Genomic DNA, 21,201 nt, shown 5'->3' on the forward strand with positions numbered 1-21,201 from the left:
TACACACGTACAGAGCAGTTCTGTATCTACTCTAAGCATATTGATCGGGATCTTTCCAGCTCAACCTGCCCCTGCTAAATGCCACACTGTGCAAGGGTTTTCTAGGGTGGAAAAGGAGAGAACAGGGAGAGAAGACATTCATCCCTGTTACAGAAAAAAGCCGTCACACAACACATTACCAGTGAAACTGTCTTTTATTTTAAGCCCTTCATTAATCTTGAAGAGCAGGTTTTACCATACACTTTTCTCTCCCTCATCGCTCCCTCATGGTCCTAGGCCCAGTAAATCAATAGTAGTGATTGTCCCTTGAACATCTTGAGACTACCCAGACACACAGAGCTGCCATTAGCTAGGATTTCACTACAGCATATAATTTGCCCTTGTTTCTAACCCAGGCTCCCAGCCTGTTAACCCTTGCACTTTCCTCTTGGTGCTGACTCTACCCAAGGCCTGAATGGCTCCCTTATGGGTAGTCAGTGTTCCTGCTGTATCCCCTCCTTTACCCTGCACTGTGCTGCTCCCCCAGATATAGCCCTCCACAGGCATAACTGTTAGCTAACCGGTGTTACTGTCCTAGTAAATCACCCCCAGGGTGAAAGGCTAACAACTCTTTTGCAGGTTTGCAGAGAGAGGGGGTGGAGGGGTAACTGAGCGTAGGGCTGGTAAAATGGGAAACATGCCCTCAGGTACTATATGCACAGAGCATTTAGTCTTCCAGCAAACAATGGCTAAGGAGGGGGAATGAGGGAAATGGACTGGAAATTACATGCTTCCAAAACCCTTAGCAAGAAAACTAAAGCCACTTCGGAATTGTACAGCACTCGGCTCCACGATTAGGGTGCAGCAGGAGGAGCAGGCAGAGCTGAGAACTTCCCACCTCAGAACTCGTCGTCCTTGACCCTCTCTGCTAGAGCAATGGCAGAGTGCTGCGGGTACAGATCCCAGGGAGTTTCTTCCTCCTGCTACTTCACCTCATTTTTGAAAGAGAAACTTTTTCTCTCCTGAGAGAAACCAAAATCCTTCTGAGCCCATTTCATGGCTCCACAGCCAGCAGCATGAGTCAGAGCTGAACCTGTTCAGTGAGGAATCCTGGCCTCCGCTGCAGGCACATTCCTCATCCTGACCGCTCTTGTTTTGCAACTGCAGGTGAACGCCCCTGCCCCTTGCTTTCCTTTTCTCATCTGCAAAGCAGAGATGTGATGTGGCTAAGTATAATAAACTTCATCTTCACAAACTGCTAGGAAACCCTTGGATGAGGAGCCCCATGTTAAATTGACAAAAAAGTAATTAATAATAAAAAACTGCTGTAAGCATCACAGACCATACGCTCTTATTTTGGGGGTGGGATGTAGCCAGTTGCCAAAAGGCAACTAATTGCAGTGCTGACTTCCAGCTGTGCCCTGTGCTGCAAGCAGTTGCATGCCGTAGTATAAGGCTTCCCCTGGGAGGAAAATGTCCTGTGGTAAGGGAAGCACAAGAAATTCTGGACAGAAGGAGAGTGATGGTGTTCTGATCGGAGACTGACTGCCTGCAGAACAGAACGGGAGGATAAAGTAGGAAAAAGAGGATACCTGTGTTTGTGATGGGGGAAACAGAAGGATCACGGGATTTATACCCCAGGTCATCATTCCACTTCCAGAGAGAACTGGAAAACAGCAGTATTGCAAGAGACCCGAAGTGCCCACTTTTTTGGTGTAACTGAATTGGCTTCTGGAGGATCAGGCGAGCACAAGACAAGGGGCAGGCACAGGGGTGGTAGCTTGTCTTGCCAGCAGCAAGCTGCTAGAGTATCCTAGCCAGATTGTCCAACTGCACCCCCAAGGTACCAGTGGAACCTTTGAATCAAATATAAATTTAACATTTGTATGGTCTTATGTCACCTCCATTTGCTGATGAAAAATTTGTAAAAAAACTTCAAGGATCAGGTTAGCAGAGTAAGGGTAGGAATAGTGACAGATTTACTTGTAGATGCATCAAGACTTCAGTGCTTTGTTCCTTTCAGCTTTGCAGGGCTGGGAGCAGCAGCTCTCTGCCAGTTGGAAGGGATGATTCCCAGCTTTCTCATGGAAAGTGTCAGATGTTGGAACATGCTGCCTGCAGAAGATATGACTTTTATGCATTAAAGAAGTATATTTACGGTTATTTTAAAGTGGAGCTTACATTCCTGTAAAGTTGGAACTAAGGCACCTGATAAGGATAAATTATTTGTTCCAACAGAGTCTAAAAATGTTCCATTTTAAAAATAATCTGGTTTCTGACATACATTAATAGCTCAGCCAAGTTTCAGACTATAATGTGTTCCCTAAAGAGTCTACCAAGCAAGTCTACATCTACTAATCAAGATGCCTACCTGACTCGTAGATAGTATCTTCTCACAGGAACACAGGTACCGCTTCAGTTTTCTTTAGCTCTTCAGCATAACACCAAATATTTTTAAGCAAAACAAACAAGCATGTGCGTTCCCCAATTTGTTTATCTCAAGATCACAAATTTGAATTGTTATCATGAGTATAAAGGTTGTATTCCCTTCTGTGGTCTATCAATACCAGCCTCTGACACTGAAACTGACACCTGTCAAAACTCAAAACTCCCTCCTGTCCTTTTTTTCCCCCTTCACAGCTTCTGTCTACCCCAGTCACTCCTCTTCCCTCTCAAGACTTTTCTACACTTGCTGACCACCAAGCAAGTATTTTATTCAGGCCACTGAACTGTCCTTTTAACCCCTCTGCACCAACTCACATGCCCTGAAACTACAAATTTCAGATTGGGTTTGCTCCAAGTTGAGGTCAGACATGACCAGCTTAGAGTGGCCCAATGAGTTATCCTTCGTCAAAGCAATTAAGTGTACACAGCTGTAGCTTATTTTACGTATCAGGTAAGGTGAAAACTTTAAACCCCAGTGAAAAATGTAGTTTTCATTTCCAACTCTACCATGTGGCAAACAGGGCTGTACTGCTCTGAAACCTGCTCAAAACTGTTAGAACTTCCTGATAGGATAGTTTTGAGGTTTGGGGGCTTTTTTCTTCCTAAAGGCAGAAAGAAATCCTGCTATTCATAGTTGTCCTCTGGAAGAAAAAAAGAAAAAAAATGTGGTGACACAGCAGGAAATGGGGGGAGGGGGTGAGGGTGGAAATCAGACCACCCTTCCGACTTCTCCCCCACGTACATTTTAGGGCTTAAGCTTTTTTTGACACTGAAAAAGCTATGGACAAGAAGTTACATGCATAATAAAAATTTGGGCTTCAAAATCCATTGTTTATCCAGGCACCAAAATTAATATACCAAAAGAAACAACTAGGAGCTGAGTAACCAAGGACTCAACCTCTCCATTAAGAAAACGTTTTAGCTGCTAAAGATTCCTATCCTTGCCCTTCAAATAAATATTGAGAAAGCTGCCAAGTTCACATCTACCATAAACAAATCTTTCCCCAGAGGAAGATCAGATTTAGTATTCTCGGTATTTCAAAAGCTCACCTTTTCCTCAACTAAACACCTTTGTGTATCTTAGGGAACAAGGAACCACTGCTCGCCAGCTTGAAAAACATGTAAAAAAAATTAGTGAGAAGTCTATTTCCATCGTGTGACATTGCATTGGTAACACCACCCTACAATCTCCAGTCATCAGTTACCTGTTGCTACATTTAGAAACCAGTACTACAGTTAACTTGGATGCAGCTGTGCTGGCAAAGATGTTGAAACCCCTACTACGCCAGCACAGAAAAGAAATGCTGTCATAGGTGTTTCAACACTAAAACACTATCAGTTAGATCGTACTATTTAAAATAAGTTTAAAAAAAAATGTACTTCTAACCAGTATTAATAGCAACACAAATCTATGGGTAGACCAGGCTCTAGGTTCAGAAATAAGCTGTATTTATTTACGGTTGCCATCACAACGACGATTATAAACTTGCTTATAACATCAAGGTGTTCGGGGGCAAAGGGGAGGCTGGTTCTTTGGTCTACATTCATCTTACTGTTGCCACTACTGACTGAATCAACAGCAAATTATGGAAGGGAAATGACGTGATACAATAAAGAATTCAAGAATTACTAAAATTCACAGGATCTACATTAGCTCTACATTTAAACAATTTGCCAGGTAAGCATGCTCTGGTCAGAAGCATTCACGGTCTCTGATACTGCGCTTGCCAATCTCAAAGGTACTAGGCTGGCAGTGGCCATTTTTGGGAGTCTTTTTGGTAGCGTAACAAATTTAACAAAGCAAACAACACTGACATTTAACACAGCTGAGCGTACCCCAGCTTTCCCAACAGTCACATCTAGTAAGACTCCTCTGCAAAGTGGTTTCTATTTGTTCCTCGTGTTCCTTCTGAACTGTTGGCACATTCAGATCACATCAAGCCAAACGTGCAAAGAACACAATCAGCAGTAACTTGCTCTAGAGAGGGTGTCAGCGTTGAAGCCTTAAATGCACAAAAGTAGCATGGGCGATATATGAATCTCTGGAACCATACCGTAACTCAAAAGTGAAAACTATTTTACCTACAGGAAGATTCCAACACCCATGGCCATTTGGCTGTTGTTGGTTCTTTTGTTGAACCGGTAGACAAGGAGGAGTCACACAAAGCTGCAAGGGAAGACTATAGGAAGGTTACTGTTTGCCATCCATACAAACAGCCACTGATGGCCTTGACAATAAAATCCTATCCTGTCCTCCTATTTCAGCATCTGGTACTTAGATGTCGTTAACTGGTTTCTAGTTTACATTTTGCTTGCTTCCATACAGGTAAACCTTCAAATAAATTTCCTTGTGATCATGTTCGCAAGGCTGTACAAAGTGAACAGCAGCAACAGTAACATTACTAACAAAACTGCAAAGTAAGCCAGAAAAAGGTTTTATTTTATTAGGAACAGTACATTTAAACACAGGTAAGACTTTGGGATTAATTTACGTATTTTTCCAAAAATGTTTCCCTTCTTTAACGATACAGAAGTTAAAAAAAATCATCTAATTCCAAATTATAAGAACGAACAGTATTTGCAGTGGAAACTTCTATTAATCAGAACATCTGTGCATACAGGAGACTTAAAGAAATTATCCTCTTTATGCTTTAACATGATTAACTTTTCCTGTCACAACTGACTATGCTTTTCCTGGGATTTTTTCGCTGCTGTCATTACTAAAATAACCTTTCTTTCCATCAAGACTATTGCTAGTCATACACACATTATTCAGTATCATACTTTTGGGTAGGAAAGCTATGTCACTTTTATAAACATCAAAAACATGGACATGCATATTGACATTTCTGTGCAGTTTTATGGAGTCACCTGTCAAATAAGGCCTCTACATACAATACCACATACTAGTGAATTACCGGAAAATTATTATCATGGATTCCCAAATAATCCTGACATCTGGATGGTATGTCTCATTTTAACAGGAAATTCCAGCTTTCAGTACTGCTTAAGATTGTATTGATTCACTGTCCAAATGAGCAATATCCAACTGACCAATGTGTATTCCTGAAAAGTCTGTTGCAAATTAAGCATATTACCAAGGTCATTTAAAGCTGGAACTTAAACAGCCTGTTATGTCAAGCAATGGGGAAAACTCTTAACTAAATTCAGCTGGTCCATTCATTCTCACACAGAAAAGTAGCCACAAAACGTTAAAGGAATCAAATCTATACTTCCTGTTCTGTGACTTAATACCAAGAACAAAAGCTAACGTAGTATTTTGGAAGTCAAAGGCCTTGGAGGTGGAGGGGAAAGTGGGGGACAAGAGAGGGAGAAAGCAGCGTATTGTCTCATCCCACTACCTCAGCATTATGTGTACATACATAATATATCTATGATAGAAATGTTTACTAATAGCAGGGAAAAAATAAAAAAAGATTTCCCACTCCAGACTTCACTGAAAGGAGAAAGCTGACAGCCCCTCCTCACAGAGATGGCCTATTTGATGACAGGCACTTTGGCAATGTAAGAGGAGGTTACCCTTTCATCATGTTAACTCTTCCCCTCCCAGTTCTCATGTATAATTTGTCTCAAGTCTTCAAGAAACTTGAATCAAATTAAATGCATTAATACATCTCTAAGAGCAGGTTAACTACGGCTATGAGCAGAGCTCGACCTAGAACGAGATTTTCTTTTAGAAGAAGAGGGAGATGGGGAAGAAGCTAGCAAGCTGGAGCGGTGGCTTTTCTGGGAGTAACTCTTTTTAGGTGTACGACTACGAGAACGAGACCTGGATCGAGATCGGGACCGGGATCGAGAGCGAGACCTGGACCTGGACCTTGATCTTGACCTGGACCGGCTGTCCGATCTGGAAGATCCTGTAGACCTGGACCTGCTGCGAGATCTTGAGTAACTCCTTGATCGAGATCTGCTTCTAGAGAAACACAATTAAAAGCTGTAGTCTCACCTCCTCCTAAATTTAAAATACTCGCTTTAAATTCTCAACTACTTTGTATGCACAGCACATCCATCTGAGCATCTGAATGCACAGCATTCAGTTATTTCAGAGTGCTGCTAGATTTCTGTTATGCTCCATCACAACAATATCTTTGTAGGCCAAGGCCAGCAGTTCCTTGACATTCTCTGCTAACTCGGCAAAATATGAACTGCCTAATAAAAGATACCTTCCTCCTGCTCCCACCAGGATGAGACAAACAAATTTTTAGCCATTTATCAAGAAAATCACAGGAATTAAAATTCATACCTGTGGTATTTATTCTCTCTAGAAATGCCTGTGTAAATTAGTTAGGGTTTCTTTCAAGATGCTAAAAGTCTCTAAAGGCATGGAACACCAGCACACTTTAAGGCCTGAGAGTTTAATTCCTTCTCTAGTTATGCATCCCTTTTTCATGAAAATAAATAATTTATTTTTAAGAGAGACAATGAAAGAGTTGCAGCTAACATGTTTTTTTAACAACTAAATGGCAGAACTGCTTTGGGAATAATGCAAGCAAACTAATGGTTTTCTTTTATTCTCATGAAAAGGTTGGCTTTCACAACTATTTGAGACACATTTCACAGGACTGTGAAGCAGCTTTCCATTATATTAAAATGCTTTTAATACCAAAATTCATCTTTTTTTAAAAAGTTCTTTCACTTAAGTATCAAATTTTTTCTTTAAAAAACCTAATCTCCTTACTTGCATCCAAAAGTGTTCTATTTACCCTGTTTTCAGCAAGTTAGTTCTTATCTAAATCTGTTTACACTGCTAGAAAGTGGTTCTGTGTGGTGATACTTTGCTTGGGGCCAAAAAATTAGATAATAAAACTTTGGCATTGATACTACCCAAATCTATGCCCTCAGCAGAATTTTATCAGGTCAGGTGACATACCTATGCCTTCTGTGATCTTCAGTCAGTTTAATTCTGCGTCCATTCAGCTCAGTGCCATCCAATTTTTCCAGTGCACTCTTCATATCACTGTAAGACGCGAATTCCACAACCCTGCATACCATCAGGAAAAAAAGAAAAAGTTTCAGAGAAACTGAAAAAGCAAGGACAAGAAGTTTGGGCCTTTTTCAATCTGTTGATTCACAGCTTGATGTTTTATCTTCTGAAAGCTAATTTTTAACTTGGTTAACAGGAAAATATAACACTAACAGTCCTAGCCACCCATACCTTTCCCATCTTCCTAAGCATTACCAGAACTATCATCTGCAGTGAGATGGAGAAAATCCAGGAAGCTACCACAAACCTGCACCAGCTGAGGAAATATCTTTCAGTCCTCCACTAAATTGCATTCTAAAGCTGTCCAAGAAACAAAATAAACTTGCAGACTCTCCTGCCCTATTTAGATTTTTAACTGTGAATAGAAAAATCCCCGCTTTGTTTTTTTTATATCTTTTTTCCCCTCAAAAAAAGTTTAGTTTTAAGTTGCCTTTTCTTGCAGTGGCCCTAGAACACTGTTTTGCCAGCACAGACACTCTATTCATACTTCCCTCTCTCCTGCTTGGTTGTGCAGGACCTTTGTAGTCTGTAGAATTAAGAAGGAGAGCAGGCAGCTAGGTATTCCCTATGGAGATGGGTTATGTTCATTCCCCATGACTTTGACTGTTGAACCAGTGCAAAGCAGCCACAGACAAGAGGTATTTTAGCCTCAGGAGTCAGATCATAAATGATTATATGTAAATAACTAAATTTAAAGACAGCAAGCAGAACTCAACTGTTGAAAGGTATTCTCCCTTCCCTTTCTGATCCGACACATTGTTTTCGCGGTAGAGAGCGTAGACTAAGTTCAATACCACGTCTGAACTCAGTAAACTGACAGTTTGTGTTGTTTTGGTTTTTTTTTTTTTTTAAATTGGAGGAATTTCAGCATCTAAGCCACACCACAGATTTATGTTTATTTTCCTTTATATTACAAGGATAATCTTCATTTTAACAGTTTTAGTTACAATACAGACTTAGACACAAAATGAACTTACCCTTCATTCCTGTTGTTTCTGTGTGCATCCACATAGGTGACCTCCCCTGCCTTTCTCATGACATCTTTTAAGTCCTGCAGCAGAAGTTAACATTTTAGCCTTATACAGGACACAAATGAGTCACCTACCAGTAATTAAAGTAACTTTTTTTTATTACTAACAGTAATAAAGTAAAGTAATTAAAGAGAAAGTAACTAAAACTTTCTCTGCTAAAACTGCTTAATGCTTTTACATTTTTTTATATAGATAAAAACATATAATTTAGAAAAAAGTTTCTGAAACAGCCTATGTGATAGCAGCTGCATATAGAAAGGATCCCTCATTTTTACAACTACAGTGAATAGAATACTTTTAAAATAATCCTGCATCCCCAAACCAGCTGTTATGAAAACACAATGCAACTTAAAATACCAACATATGTAGTGAAATCAGAACTGTAACAGATGAAAAGCAACGTAGTATTAAATGCAAATTTTCCTGACTAACACCCCCGTTAAATGACAACCCAATATATGTTGACGAATTTACTCTATATGCTCACCTCCCCCAACTTCATAGCAAAAAGGTGTAATTACTATATAATTAGTAATTTTACAGAGGGAAAAAAATAATCTTATATGTCACTTGAATATCTGTCACACTACAGTGCCACGTCAGTAGACACCCTTGTATTTAACTTAGAGGCTAAACACGCAGACACTGCAAAATTACTTGCTCGGGAATAGGATAAAGTACAAACAAATAATGTAAAAGGTCACTAAAAAGCTAAACATTGGTATAAGTTAAAGCAGCACTTTTACCAAACAGTATCTGGTATTTTATAATCCCAGACTACTTACCGCAAGACACCACAAGTGGCAGATGATATAAGAAGGTACCTTAAGCAAAGAGTTGCTTGTCCAATACCTAGCTGGCCAAGAGGAACTCTCTTACATGAGAAAGGCAGTGATGGCTCATAGCAATATGCTTCACCGAGGTACCAGAGGCCCTGAAAGCACTGGACATAGTCTCCAGAAGTGGCTAAAGAACCCGAGGATGATCTGCGCTAGCCAATCGAGATCAAACCCAGGCAAACCAAGATCTAGATCGCCAAAAAACAGGAGTGTCATAGGAACCAAAAGGAAAATTCAGAACAGGCCAAACCCTAGAATTTCAGCCACTACAAAACCCCCAAGTCTTTGGTTCTTTTTCCTCCACACAAGAAAAATGAGGGTTAACCAAATCAAGGTTGTTAGAAGAGGTTCAAAATGCACTTGGTTAGAAATATGCTTAAGGAAGAAAAGACTACAAAACAAAAAGCCAAGAAAAGCTTTAGAACATTTCCCACAGAATATAAGAAGGCTTGGTTTTATCTGATCTTTCAGTTAAAATTCTATAGTTTTATTTTTAAAACTGGCATATGCAAACTAGTAGGTATTTTCCTTGTTTCACGTGTGCTTAACACAAAGAAACCTTAATAGCAAATAAAAATGGGCCCCACAGCACCATTAAAAGTAATACTTCAACCTCAGTATGTTTATCCCAGTTTAGAGATGAAGAACAAAATTCTGGCTCTGCTCAAGTCAATGACAGCTTAACCAGACCAGGACTGGTAAGTGAAAAGGAAGTTAGAAAATGTTAATCTACAGAATTATTTTCTAATTCAATAAACTTTAAGCGTTAAAATTGAGGCCCCCACAGACTCGCCACACTACACGCTGAATCCTAAGGATCATCATCATGAACTAGCATTTGTAATAGTAATGTCAACATCATTAAGATGCCAACATTATTGCTCAAAAGGGAGTAAGTGTGCATGTGTTATGCAAGCTCAACAGAATATTTGCTATTATTAGGGGAACGTTTTAAGGTTATCTGGTTTTACTTAACCAGCGGAACAGTCAAATTTTATCCTAAGTTTACTGTTCTGGTTCACCTTAAATAGCATAAGAATAGCCTGTTGTCCTTAGCAGCAAAGGAAAATAAGGTGTAGGACAACCATAAATAGGAAAAACACATATTAAAAATTACATCTTGACATAACACAGATCTGCTTTTCCCCACTGCTTGAAAATTCACAGATACTGAAGAGCTAATGAGGGTGGTTGGAAAGCTCTGAACATGCAGAAATACATGTTTGCTAAAATAAGGAGAATTCTCACAGTTTGTCTACTACTTAGATATGAGATTGTCTATTAACAGTATAGTCAATAATTTGAGGAAACTGATCTGAATACAAATTTTATTTGTGGTTTGTTTGTTTTGTTTTTTAAATATCCCAACACAGTAACTTTTAAAGGAGACAGAAGTTCTCAAAGCATGGGGATCTGCACACACCGAAGAAGAAATTATGCGCCTAAGTTTTAAAGCAAGGTTCCGTAGTGACTGTCCTTGCTAGAAGCTCAGGGATTAGAAAGGAAGAATAATGCCACTACTGTTAATGTATTAGCTATTTTCATCTGTTGTGTAAGTAGCATAGTTAAAACAAGTTATAGTCAGTATCAAAGCAGTACAGCTTCAAAACTAAATGAGGCTTGCATATGGATGTTAGCTTCAAATGATTTCTACTTAGGCAGGTATCAAGAAGTGAAGTCTCTTATGCTAACTTATCATGTATTTAAGTCATTAAAACATTTAATTAGAATCCTAAAGATTTATCAGCATGAAATCTGAATCAGGTGGGCTTCAGTCCAAAATGGTAAGTACACATAAAGCCATTATAAATATTCACAAGTTACAGAAACATTGAATTTTTTTCAAGTTATGAATTAACACTGAACAGCATTATAGGATTTACTCTCCTTAACACTCCATTCTAGCTTACTTCTCTGGTTCCTACTGTCATTTTCAAGCACTGTGTTTTATAACAATCTCTCCATATACGTAATTGCATAGCATACCCTGAAGATACTTAGATGAAATCCACTTGCTCATCACATCAACTCAGAAGTTGTTTTTTTAGTTATTCAATAATTAACACAACTGTACAATTATGAACCTTTTGAACCTGTCATGCAGAAGATAAACAAACCTAGTTCAACCGTTTATCTGCATGGATTGTACCCAGGCTCTTATGAAACACACCAGCGGACCTCCAGGCAAGCCAAACAGCCTCCTCATGTGGATTTAGCTGCAAGACCAAGGCTTTCAACATTCAACATCTTCTACTGCATCTTTCAGTACACTAATTAAAGTCTCTTTATTCAAAGAATATAAAGATTAATGAACAAGACTAAACTCCACTATTCACTCACCTTTTATAAATAGTATCTGTTGCTACACCCTTAAAAAGTAAACTTTCTGTAGACTGTATACTATGCAGAACACAACTAAAGGAATTGATTATATGGTTGTTCTGTTAAAAGCCAGCTAAAAATTAGCAAAACATTAGCAAGGGGTAAAAAAAAAAAAGGAAGGTGGTAAGAAAGCTTCAAAAGACAATTACTAAAAGTTTGGGTTTTTTTTAGAAACATCTACAGTAAGCATACTTTACACAGAAGCTTCCTTACGATTCCCTTTACTAATGATGTACTACTAGACTTCTCAATCATGCATCATTTCACAAAAATATTTTGCAAAACATAAGAAAAGACCATAAATTTCACTCAAAACAAAGGCATGCACTTCCAGGTTTAACAATACAAAAGGATGACATAGTTTGAATGGATGCTATGCTTCAATAATTTAGAAACAATCTAGAGTCTTCAAAAGTTTTATCAGTTGGTAAACACAAGTAAGCAAGAATCAATTCCCAACTACAAAATCTAATTACAGAATGATGTGCACAGGTGTGAAACAAGAGACTTCTTTAAGTGTTTGAATGCCAATTTTTAGCAATCACTGAAGCTTTTTTGCTTATTTTTTTATTCAGGTTAAATATTTATGATGGCTTTATTAAGAAATTAGGCTGAGAGCAGTCTACTTACAGGTGGGAAAATAAGGTGTAAAAAGAGAAGATAAGATGTTAACTCACCTGCCAGCTGATACGGGATGAAAGGTTTTCAACTAGGATCCTGTGTTCAGTACGAACAGGAGGTCCATACCGGCTAGAAGAGTTCGGAGGGGGGAAAAAAAAAAAAAAAAAAAAAAAAAAGGAAAAAGTCTCCAGTGTAAGGAATTTAGAACTTAAGAAATCTGATGTTTTCTACAGTTTCCTGAGAGATTTATTGATTTTCCTTGTTGCTGGACTGCAGATTTGATTCTCCCTAGTCAAGAACATATTTAAGAGTGCCACTACAAGAAGAGAGCTGCTACAAGGGGAATAAAAAGGTCTTTGATGAAGAACTTTTTACCACGGCAGTCAATATAGCTGCAATTTTTTCTAGGTACGCTGAAATAAGTGCCAAGTAGAATGAAAATAATGTAGGGAGAATTAGTCTGGTTTTAGTATTTGACAGGCTTGGCTCACACATACAGTTTTGGAGGGTATTAATGTAAAGGGCAATTTAAAATTTTTTTTTAGTTGGAAGGATAAATTCTGCTTCATGTCAGGGAGACAGAAGGCACAATTTGAAGGCATCTTAGTTCATGCTTCTAAATTCCAAATCATATGTTAGAATTTATAAATGCCATCATGACCTATATTAGATATTTCTGTGAGTAGAAACATTCTTATTTTAGTAAAATGAGAGCTAGATAACTGGTTGCCTTGAAATAACCGACAGTTTACAGTTCCTGAATGAAAGCTAACGTTTTCCACGTAACCAAAAATTAAAGACTCTCTCAAAAATGAAAATGTGACTTGAAAATGTTCATACAGAAGAATAAGACATCTGGAAAGAATAGCGCCCTTGCAGTTCATTTCTGTTCCCAATCCTAGTCATACTGAATCCAAAGGGATCTGAGAACTATGGAAAAAGGTATGCCAGCCTTTTGATAAGTAATGCAGGATTCGAACAATGGCACTACTTTGTATTACTACAAAAAGATTCAAGAATCAAGAACACTGACCTTAAGTTATTCTCATCTTCTCCTCCCATAGAAACATAATCCTAAATTGTGTGTATTGATTTGTACACTGAAGCATAGGCAATTTCATTTCAGTGCATACCTCAAAGTGTCCCAATTTTTTTCAGAACATCCAGATCTTCCGGGCATTTAAACAGAGGTCCCAGAGTCCCAAAACTGGCAGGTTGAGTCTCATTTTTCCATTATTGCAAACCGCAGTCTCTTCCTGTCTGGCATCGGCAGTCTGACGTCATGAACATGACTACAACGTCAGATGCCCACGACCTTCAATCACACTTCCTACTTTAAAAGTCCACTTTTAGCCTGGACCTCGGACCAATTATACCGCATCAAGGTTACTGCCACTAAAGAAAAAACAATCTAATTAGCATACTTGCATATGCAAATTAGATGCTCCAGACACTGCTTTGTAACTGGCAGCAATTCTGACTTTGAAACAAATGCAGAGGTTTATGTCAGTTAAGTCTTCGTCTTTCTTCCAAACTCTACTCCACATAGGCCAGAGCTATAAATGTTGCTACAGAGTAAATTATTCCATACATATTTACTTCACACAGGTAGATATAACGTACAAAGATGTAATGTGTAGTTGTTTGGTGGAATATAAGCAAATCTGCAGCACTTTCACAAATTCCACTGCAAGCTGGCACAAGGTTCACCACTGGCTCAAATGACTGAAAGTGAACAACTCCACAAATACTGTATGTCCACTACAGGTATTCTAGATGAGAGCTATGTCCTGGTTTTCAGATTCCATTATCAGACAGGGGCTCTCCTTCAGCAAGGCACCCACTGGGTCAGCAAACTTGGTATTTAAACACTTCTGCACATGCCAGTATCTTGTGCCCTAGCACTGTTTCTCAAATAGAGTTCCTTTTGTATGCTGTGCTGAAGTAAGCATTTCGATAACCACACAACTGGAAATGTGAAAGCTTGGTTAGATGGTAAATACCTTGAACTATCGCTCTACAATATTTCTATTTAGCCTGTAAACTCAGCTTAATGACAAAAGCCTCAATAGAGAAGCTCTGGCATTTTTCTTGATTTAATGTTAAAAACAGCCAATCCAACTGCAGCATTACCCCTTTGTATCATTTACACAACAGTAGGAAGCAAGACCAATGTAGTACCTACAACATGGAGAGGCAGCATTTCATAATAGGTTTGTGAACCTCTGCGAGCCAGTTAAACTGCTTTAAAATCCCCATTCCCCTCAGCCAGAGGAGATAAAGAATAGTAATGGACCTCCAAGGTTTCAGAACATAAAACTTCTTTCGTGCAGCTATACAAGGAAACAGAGCTGGATCCCTAGCTCCAATCACAAGAAGAAAACAGTATTTCAGTACAGTTCTTCAGTTACTCTGTTTGTAGTAAACAAAGTCCAGAGCACCTACCTAGATCCACTCTGCGACTGGTAATAACTGAACCGTTGTGGGAATCTGCCCCTTCCTCTTCGGGCTCGAGCATGCTCAATTGTAACCCTTATGACAGGAACAGAGCAAAACAAAACAAGCAAACAAAAAATAAAACACAAATTAAGCATTTGACACAGACTTAAATCTTTCGCAACTGGAAGCACATGTGCACAAACAAGAATTATCTTGGCCTTGCAAGCAATGATTTATAACAGTCACTGGCATTTCTTAAAGAGCCAGAACAGTGGTATTCTCTTGTCTCATCATTCATCTCCCTCAGACTTTCATGCAAATTGTCATGGGTCCGTAATTCAGATTGAAACAATTAAATTTGCTCAACCAGAGCCCAAGAGTAATCAGAGAGGGAACAGAGTACCAAAGTAAGTAACAATAACCTAATGACCTAAACCCAACTTCCACAATCAAAATAAAAATTACTGTATCATACAATGACTATAGTCCACATTGTTGAAAACTGAAGGGCAACACTTCAAATGATGAGAGGCTATCATCAACTTATTTCTGAAGTCAACAGACAGCTAAATAACAAATAGGTAAGTTCAATTCACTTTTACTAATATTTCTAGTGACAAGACCTTGAGTTAGCTTTGAAGGAGAATCTCTTTGCCTTACAGGATCCTGGCTGTAGCCAGGATCCCAATGAATCTCTTTATGTAAAGTTATGGAAGGTGTATCCTACCACAGAGCCACAAGAAACAAGTGTCAGAGCACAAGCTAATAATGCACTGTATTTGGATGCAAAGCACTTTTGCTGTTCTCAAGGGAAATTGTGGTATCAAGCTTACCTTTCATCACACAGCTCTTTACCATTTAGTTCATAAATTGCATCATCAGCATCCCTGTGGTCTTCGAATTCCTAGAAAGAAAAGAGGAACAAAAAAGTATTCTCCCTCGTAGTATATTCAAATGCTAGAAAACATGTTTTGTTTATAAATTTTACATTTCTGCAGCAAGTATCAGCCAGAACTCTGAACAAGGAAGTGGATTCCTAGTGCATTTACAACTGAAAAGCCATAGATCTTCCCATTCCTGACTGTTTCTTCTCCCTCCACCCCTCAAACTCCTTTTGCCTCCCTCAGTTGTTTCAGTATAACTATTTGCAGGACTCATATAAAATACACTAATTAAATGACCTGGTTTATTACAGAAATACCCAAAATACTTTTTGGGAGAGAGGTAGGGGGGATTACTTCAAAGCATACAGCTTAAAACACAGCCCTACATACAGAGAAATCCTATAAAACAGCACAAGCCCATCAACTGCAACCAAAAGCAGGAGAGCTATGCACTCCCAAAACAAACCCTCTTAAGAGTTCTGGGGCTGATTCAATTCTTACTGAATTGGCAAAGAAAGAGTGAGCCAGAAAAAAAGCCCTTCTGATTTTTTCCTGAGCAAATTCAGCTCACTAGTCTGGCAAAAAGGTGCCTGTGTAAGTAAGAAACATAACGCCCTCTTCAGCACTGGCCACCTGTGGGTCTGGATCAGCTATAATATGCAATTCCATACACTGCTGCAATGGAATCTGTCGCTTTTCTTTTGGCAGCAATACTGCTTTAGTCAGCCCGAGTAGCCTCTGCCCACTATCCAGCCCACTGGTTCCTGGCAAAGCCGACTGTACAGCTCTGCAGAAAACTAGGTCAAGAAACCTATCCAGATGAATAACAGCACACTTTGTGCAGGAGGTGGGGTGAAAAAGACAGCATTATTTTTCAACTAGATCAGCTTCCCAGGTAGGTTCATTACGTGGCTGAACAACTGTGGTAACACCATGTGAGGCAAGGGGAGAAAGGAAAGAAAGAAAGAAAGCAGTGAGACCAAGCAGCTGGGTAGGAACTGCTTGAACCAACAGTGTGGATGGAGAAAAAACAATTGTGGAAGTGTGTCTTGAGAGCAATGAAGAACAGAGAAGCAGCTTCTCAAGTTGAAGAAAGCATTTGCATAACTACAAGCAGCTTTTCAGAAGCAATACTGGATTAAGCAATCTTCCCTCCTCTGCACCGAAATCTGTTTCATTACCAAGTGAAACATCACACATCCCTGCACGATGATGCAAAGATTATCTTGAGAAAATTCATTCAGGCCCAGCATTTAAGAGTATCAATAGCACCTACTACCATGATTTCTGCTAGTGTCTAACTAACTGAATGTTTGCAAGTCTATCTAGCTCTAAATACTAGCTTTATGATGTAACGTTTGAAAACATCTGCACTGAAATCTACAGAATTTAAGTAAATTTAATCAGTTTCAAAGATCAAGCAATGATTTAGATCAAGTGCAATGAAACATGCTTTTAACACAACAACAATGTTCAATCAAAATCACTTGGTTTTGTAAGAGTTTTAATACAGAATAACCAAAACCCAAGATGAACTGACAGCCTATCACAAGTGAGGTACTGCAAAGGATACTACTATTCAATGTATTTGTAAATTATCTGGATGACAGGACCGAGTGCACCCTCACCAATTTTGTGGCTGACACCGAAGTGGAAGGAGAAACAGATATACCAGAAGGAAAAACTACCACACAGAGCGACCTTGATATGCTGAAAGATTAGGCCAACAAGAATCGTAAGTTTTAACAAAAGATAAATCTGAAATCCTGCACCTAGGATAGAATAATCCCAAGCAGCAGAACAGGCCAGGATCTCGGTGGCTGGAGTGTGGCTCTGCTGAAAAGGACACGGAAATCATAGCCAACAGAGTCAGCTAAGCATGAGCCAGCAGTGCAGCCTTGTTGCAATGAAAGCAAACCGTGTCCTGGGCTGCATCAGTAAGAGTACAGCCAGCAGATGTGATTATTCCACCCTACTTGGCATTTGTGAGGCCACACCTGGAACACTTTGTCCAGTTTTGGTCCCTCCAGCTCAAGACAGACATTGAAAAACTGGAGTGGGACCAACACAGGGCCACCAGAAGGCTAAAGAAAGGTCGAGAGCACCATGTTTGTTCAGCCTGTAGAAAAGGTGGCTCAAATGGGATCTAGTCAGAATCTTCCAATACCTAAAACAGTTACAGAGATGATGGAAGTGCTTTCCTCATGTGGGTGTACAGTAACAGGATGACAGGCAAAGCAGGGGAAAGTTTTGTTCAGATGTAAGGAAAAAATTCTTCGTCGTGAGAACAATTACATTTTTTAGACAGCGTTATGGGACGATTATTCAAGCTTATTATTGAGCTTTGAAAAGAAAATACTTCCGCCTCGGAACTGGAGAAGAGAGGAAGGAAGGTTGGCTGACTCATGTACACGAGTCGAACAGAAGTTGTTCCTGAATGAGTCAACAGCCCTGCCCAAGAAGATCAGAGGAATGCTCAGGGAAAGGCAATTGAGAAATAGCAGCAATTGGAAAGGACGCACTAAATAAACTCAGGCTCACGTCTAGATTGGCCATTTACCTCCAGACTTTAAGAGGCAGGTAGTTACCTACCGGCAGTCAACAAGAAATAGCTCATACTGCAGGGCAATCAGGAACTGGCACATGTAGGAGTCAAGAATACTCCTATGAAACTAAAGCAGGCAAAGCCTGGGGTTTTTGTTCTTTTCCCATAGCTTCACTCAAGGGATTGATCTCGGCAGAACGAATGGCATGTAAGCCTGCCACAGTGCAAGGGCAGCATCAACCTTTCCAGTTTGAACTCAGTGCTGCAGAATAGCCAATTCTCAGTTCTCAGGACATAAAAGTTAAGAAACAGTCAACTTGGGAACCTGTAAAGCTGTAAAAATTTGGACAATAGGAGCATAGAGCTCTAGAAAGCAGTAGTAGGAAATGAAGATCCAATGAACTGTGTATTTCACTTATTGTTTCATTTTCATTAACAGACACAAACGCCCTGTGAACATACATGATGGTGAACGTGCCTAACTTTAGCTGCACAAGAGTTAAAAGCTGTGCTGCATAATTCCAACAGCAAGCACCAATTACACCTGCTGTCTTAGCCAACTACTTTGCTTTTATGTCAGGCCATTATTTAGAGAGATGCCCAAGCAGACTAGAAGAGAGAGAGGAACATGAGTGACTCTGTATAAACTTTTCTCCAGGTCGAGACTTAGTCAAGTTTTGTAATGCCATAATGGGATATTTATACTGTCTTCAGAAATAAGGGATAAAACTTAAATCCATGGAAGACTATGATCAGACAATGACCACTTAATGCAGCTAGAATATAACCAAGATTTTGAGCAAAATCCGGCCAAAACCAGGTAAAACTGTAATCCCAACATCTGAATAGCAATCTGAAATGTATATTAACATTTTCCTTTTCCCACTGGAATTAGTTAATTATTCTCTTCCCTTCCTTGATACCAACCTAGCAAAGCTAGTGCCTGCAAGCAAGAGAAAGGAAAATAAGGTAACACTTACCACAAATCCAAATCCATTTTTAAGATGGATTTCTCGTATGCGTCCATATCCTTTAAAGAATTTCTCCACATCCCGTTCCCGAGCGCGTGAGCTTAAGTGTCCAACGAAGACACGACAGCCACTCATCTTAAGGTTGATGCTAAGAAAGAGAACAGCACTGTTTATCACATTAACAAACTTAAAACCGGGTGATTAAGATCACTTTTACATCTCAGAAATCTTGGTTAAGCAGGATTTGATTTTATTGTCCACCAGATATGTATGGTAAAAACCCGATTCCTCTCTATGGCCAGAGAAGCGAGAAAATCCTGTCTTACTGACTTTTAGCAGAACCTACAGAGCTCCCAGCTTTGTCCTTTTTAGTCATACAACTTAACACTTCTTGTATCTGAAATAATGTTTTTGCTTGTTGCTGGTCTAAGAAGGCTTTTGTACCACAGAGCATGAAAAAACCCACTCTATAAACTCCAAGATGAATTTGTTGGGCTAACAGCCGTTAAAAAAAAAAAAAACCAAACCCAAAAAACCCAAAAAACCCAAACACAACAGAACTGTTATGCTAATCATTGGAATAACAACATAAAACATTCCCACTTTTGCTTTCACCTGGAAGGACTTCTGCAATGAAAGTTATATTAGCATGCAAAAGATAAACTGTAATACTCAAATTATTTCGATTTGCACTAACCATAAAGTATCTTATTTTAACAGTCTATCAAGTTATGAAGAAGAAACATTTTGTTATGATGAGATTTCAACAATGGCAAAAGCAAAGGCTATTTCAGATATTCAGATGTTCAAAACTATCTACTGATCCAGAATACATAATTTGAGACATTTTATGGAAGCTCCGTTGTTTACCTTGAGTATGTCACTTTGTCAGTTTATGTGATTTAGAAATTTTTAAGTTCTTGTGACTAGAAAATATTAATTATTTGGCTCAGCTTGCTGTCATACAAAGAATCCAAGCCCTAAGGAGTAGACATACAATATGACCTTATATTACAATACTGGGCTGTAAAGCAGACAGAGTAAACAGACAACGTATTACGTTAGCTGCGAAAGCAGTTCAAGACAATTTGGACGTAGTATTTTGAATCAGCGTGATTTACCTTCTGTGTCAACATCCATTAAGTTTCTATCGATTAGCTTCTTTACTCGAGCTCACTGTGCCATCAGAGAAGTGCCAGAGCTTTGGAAGACAAGGTTTTGTATGGGGCGGTGAGGGGTAGAAGTGCAACTACTAGGTTATCCTAAACTGTCCCCGAACCATGACCTGAGGTGATTAACTATTTAATCGCTTTCACGTGAAGAGTTTCCGTGCCTCTCCTACAAGGGCCTACGCTGCCCTTTGTAACCATTCCCTCCTTTGTGCCCACACTTGGATTTTTACGCCCACATGGAAACGCAGCTCAGAGGACTGATTCAGCTCCCTCGCAGAGTAGTCCTCTGACAGGCTGTTTTCCCGGCGTACCCTTACCACCACACAAACACTGGCAAGGCCAGCAGTGGGTATTAAGGGAAAGCCAGGCCTTGCAGAGGAAGGACAGACTTACGTAACTGGGTGCTCTTAAACAGGGTAAGAACAGTCGCTCTGGCAACAGGACTCATTTTGGGAACAACATGGACTTGACAGATTAAAACGACTGCATAACTGTTGTTCTATACTTTTAGATCTAGAAAAACAAGGCAGGGAGAAGAATCACAGAAGGCGTGGATGGCAGCGACTGCCTGAGAAAGTACCACAGACACAGCCTAAGAGGTGCAAACTATCTGCCCGTGCGTTATTTACTCAAACACCAGGGAGCACAACGGATTTGAGATCGGTATCGACACCTGCAAGCCGCAGCGCTTCACACGTTGCTCCTCGCGCAATGCACCCGCGATTGCTCACCGGCGGCTCACAAGATCAAACACGCTGGCCTGAAAGCGCTCGGGAAGCACAGGGCCGCAGCAAAAGCCCATCGGCTTGCTCGCCTTTTTTGAGAAGTCGCGGCGGGACGGGGCTGCGCTAGACCCGCCGCCTCCCCAGGGCGGGAGGACTCCCTCCC

The 21,201-nt window shown here is 39.7% G+C and overlaps 1 protein-coding gene across 16 annotated transcripts; it reads right to left on the reverse strand.

Annotated features, from left to right (window-relative positions):
- Positions 1–8: 8 nt before the first annotated feature.
- LOC104122104 (serine/arginine-rich splicing factor 5) lies at positions 9–21,137 on the reverse strand. 16 transcript variants are annotated; one of them, XM_035889765.1, is made up of 11 exons: positions 20,263–21,128; positions 19,151–19,289; positions 15,575–15,645; positions 14,748–14,834; positions 12,359–12,431; positions 8,407–8,480; positions 7,316–7,426; positions 6,215–6,358; positions 4,511–4,604; positions 3,475–3,533; positions 2,005–3,065 (listed from the first exon to the last, which is right to left on the reverse strand). In XM_035889765.1, exons 2-10 carry the CDS (start codon positions 19,274–19,276, stop codon positions 3,486–3,488), a joined length of 828 nt encoding a protein of 275 aa, XP_035745658.1. In that variant the 5' UTR covers positions 19,277–19,289; positions 20,263–21,128; the 3' UTR covers positions 2,005–3,065; positions 3,475–3,485. The 16 variants fall into 16 exon arrangements, 12 of the variants coding, with proteins under 12 accessions (XP_035745656.1, XP_035745655.1, XP_035745663.1 ...); XM_035889767.1 differs by having other exon boundaries at positions 4,507–4,604; positions 20,263–21,127; XM_035889762.1 differs by lacking the exon at positions 3,475–3,533 and having other exon boundaries at positions 10–2,094; positions 4,507–4,604; positions 20,263–21,132.
- Between the last annotated feature and the right edge of the window lie 64 nt (positions 21,138–21,201).

Source organism: Egretta garzetta, unplaced genomic scaffold (genome assembly GCF_000687185.1).
Source record: "Egretta garzetta isolate BGI_Z169 unplaced genomic scaffold, ASM68718v1 scaffold2, whole genome shotgun sequence".
Taxonomy (NCBI): domain Eukaryota; kingdom Metazoa; phylum Chordata; class Aves; order Pelecaniformes; family Ardeidae; genus Egretta; species Egretta garzetta.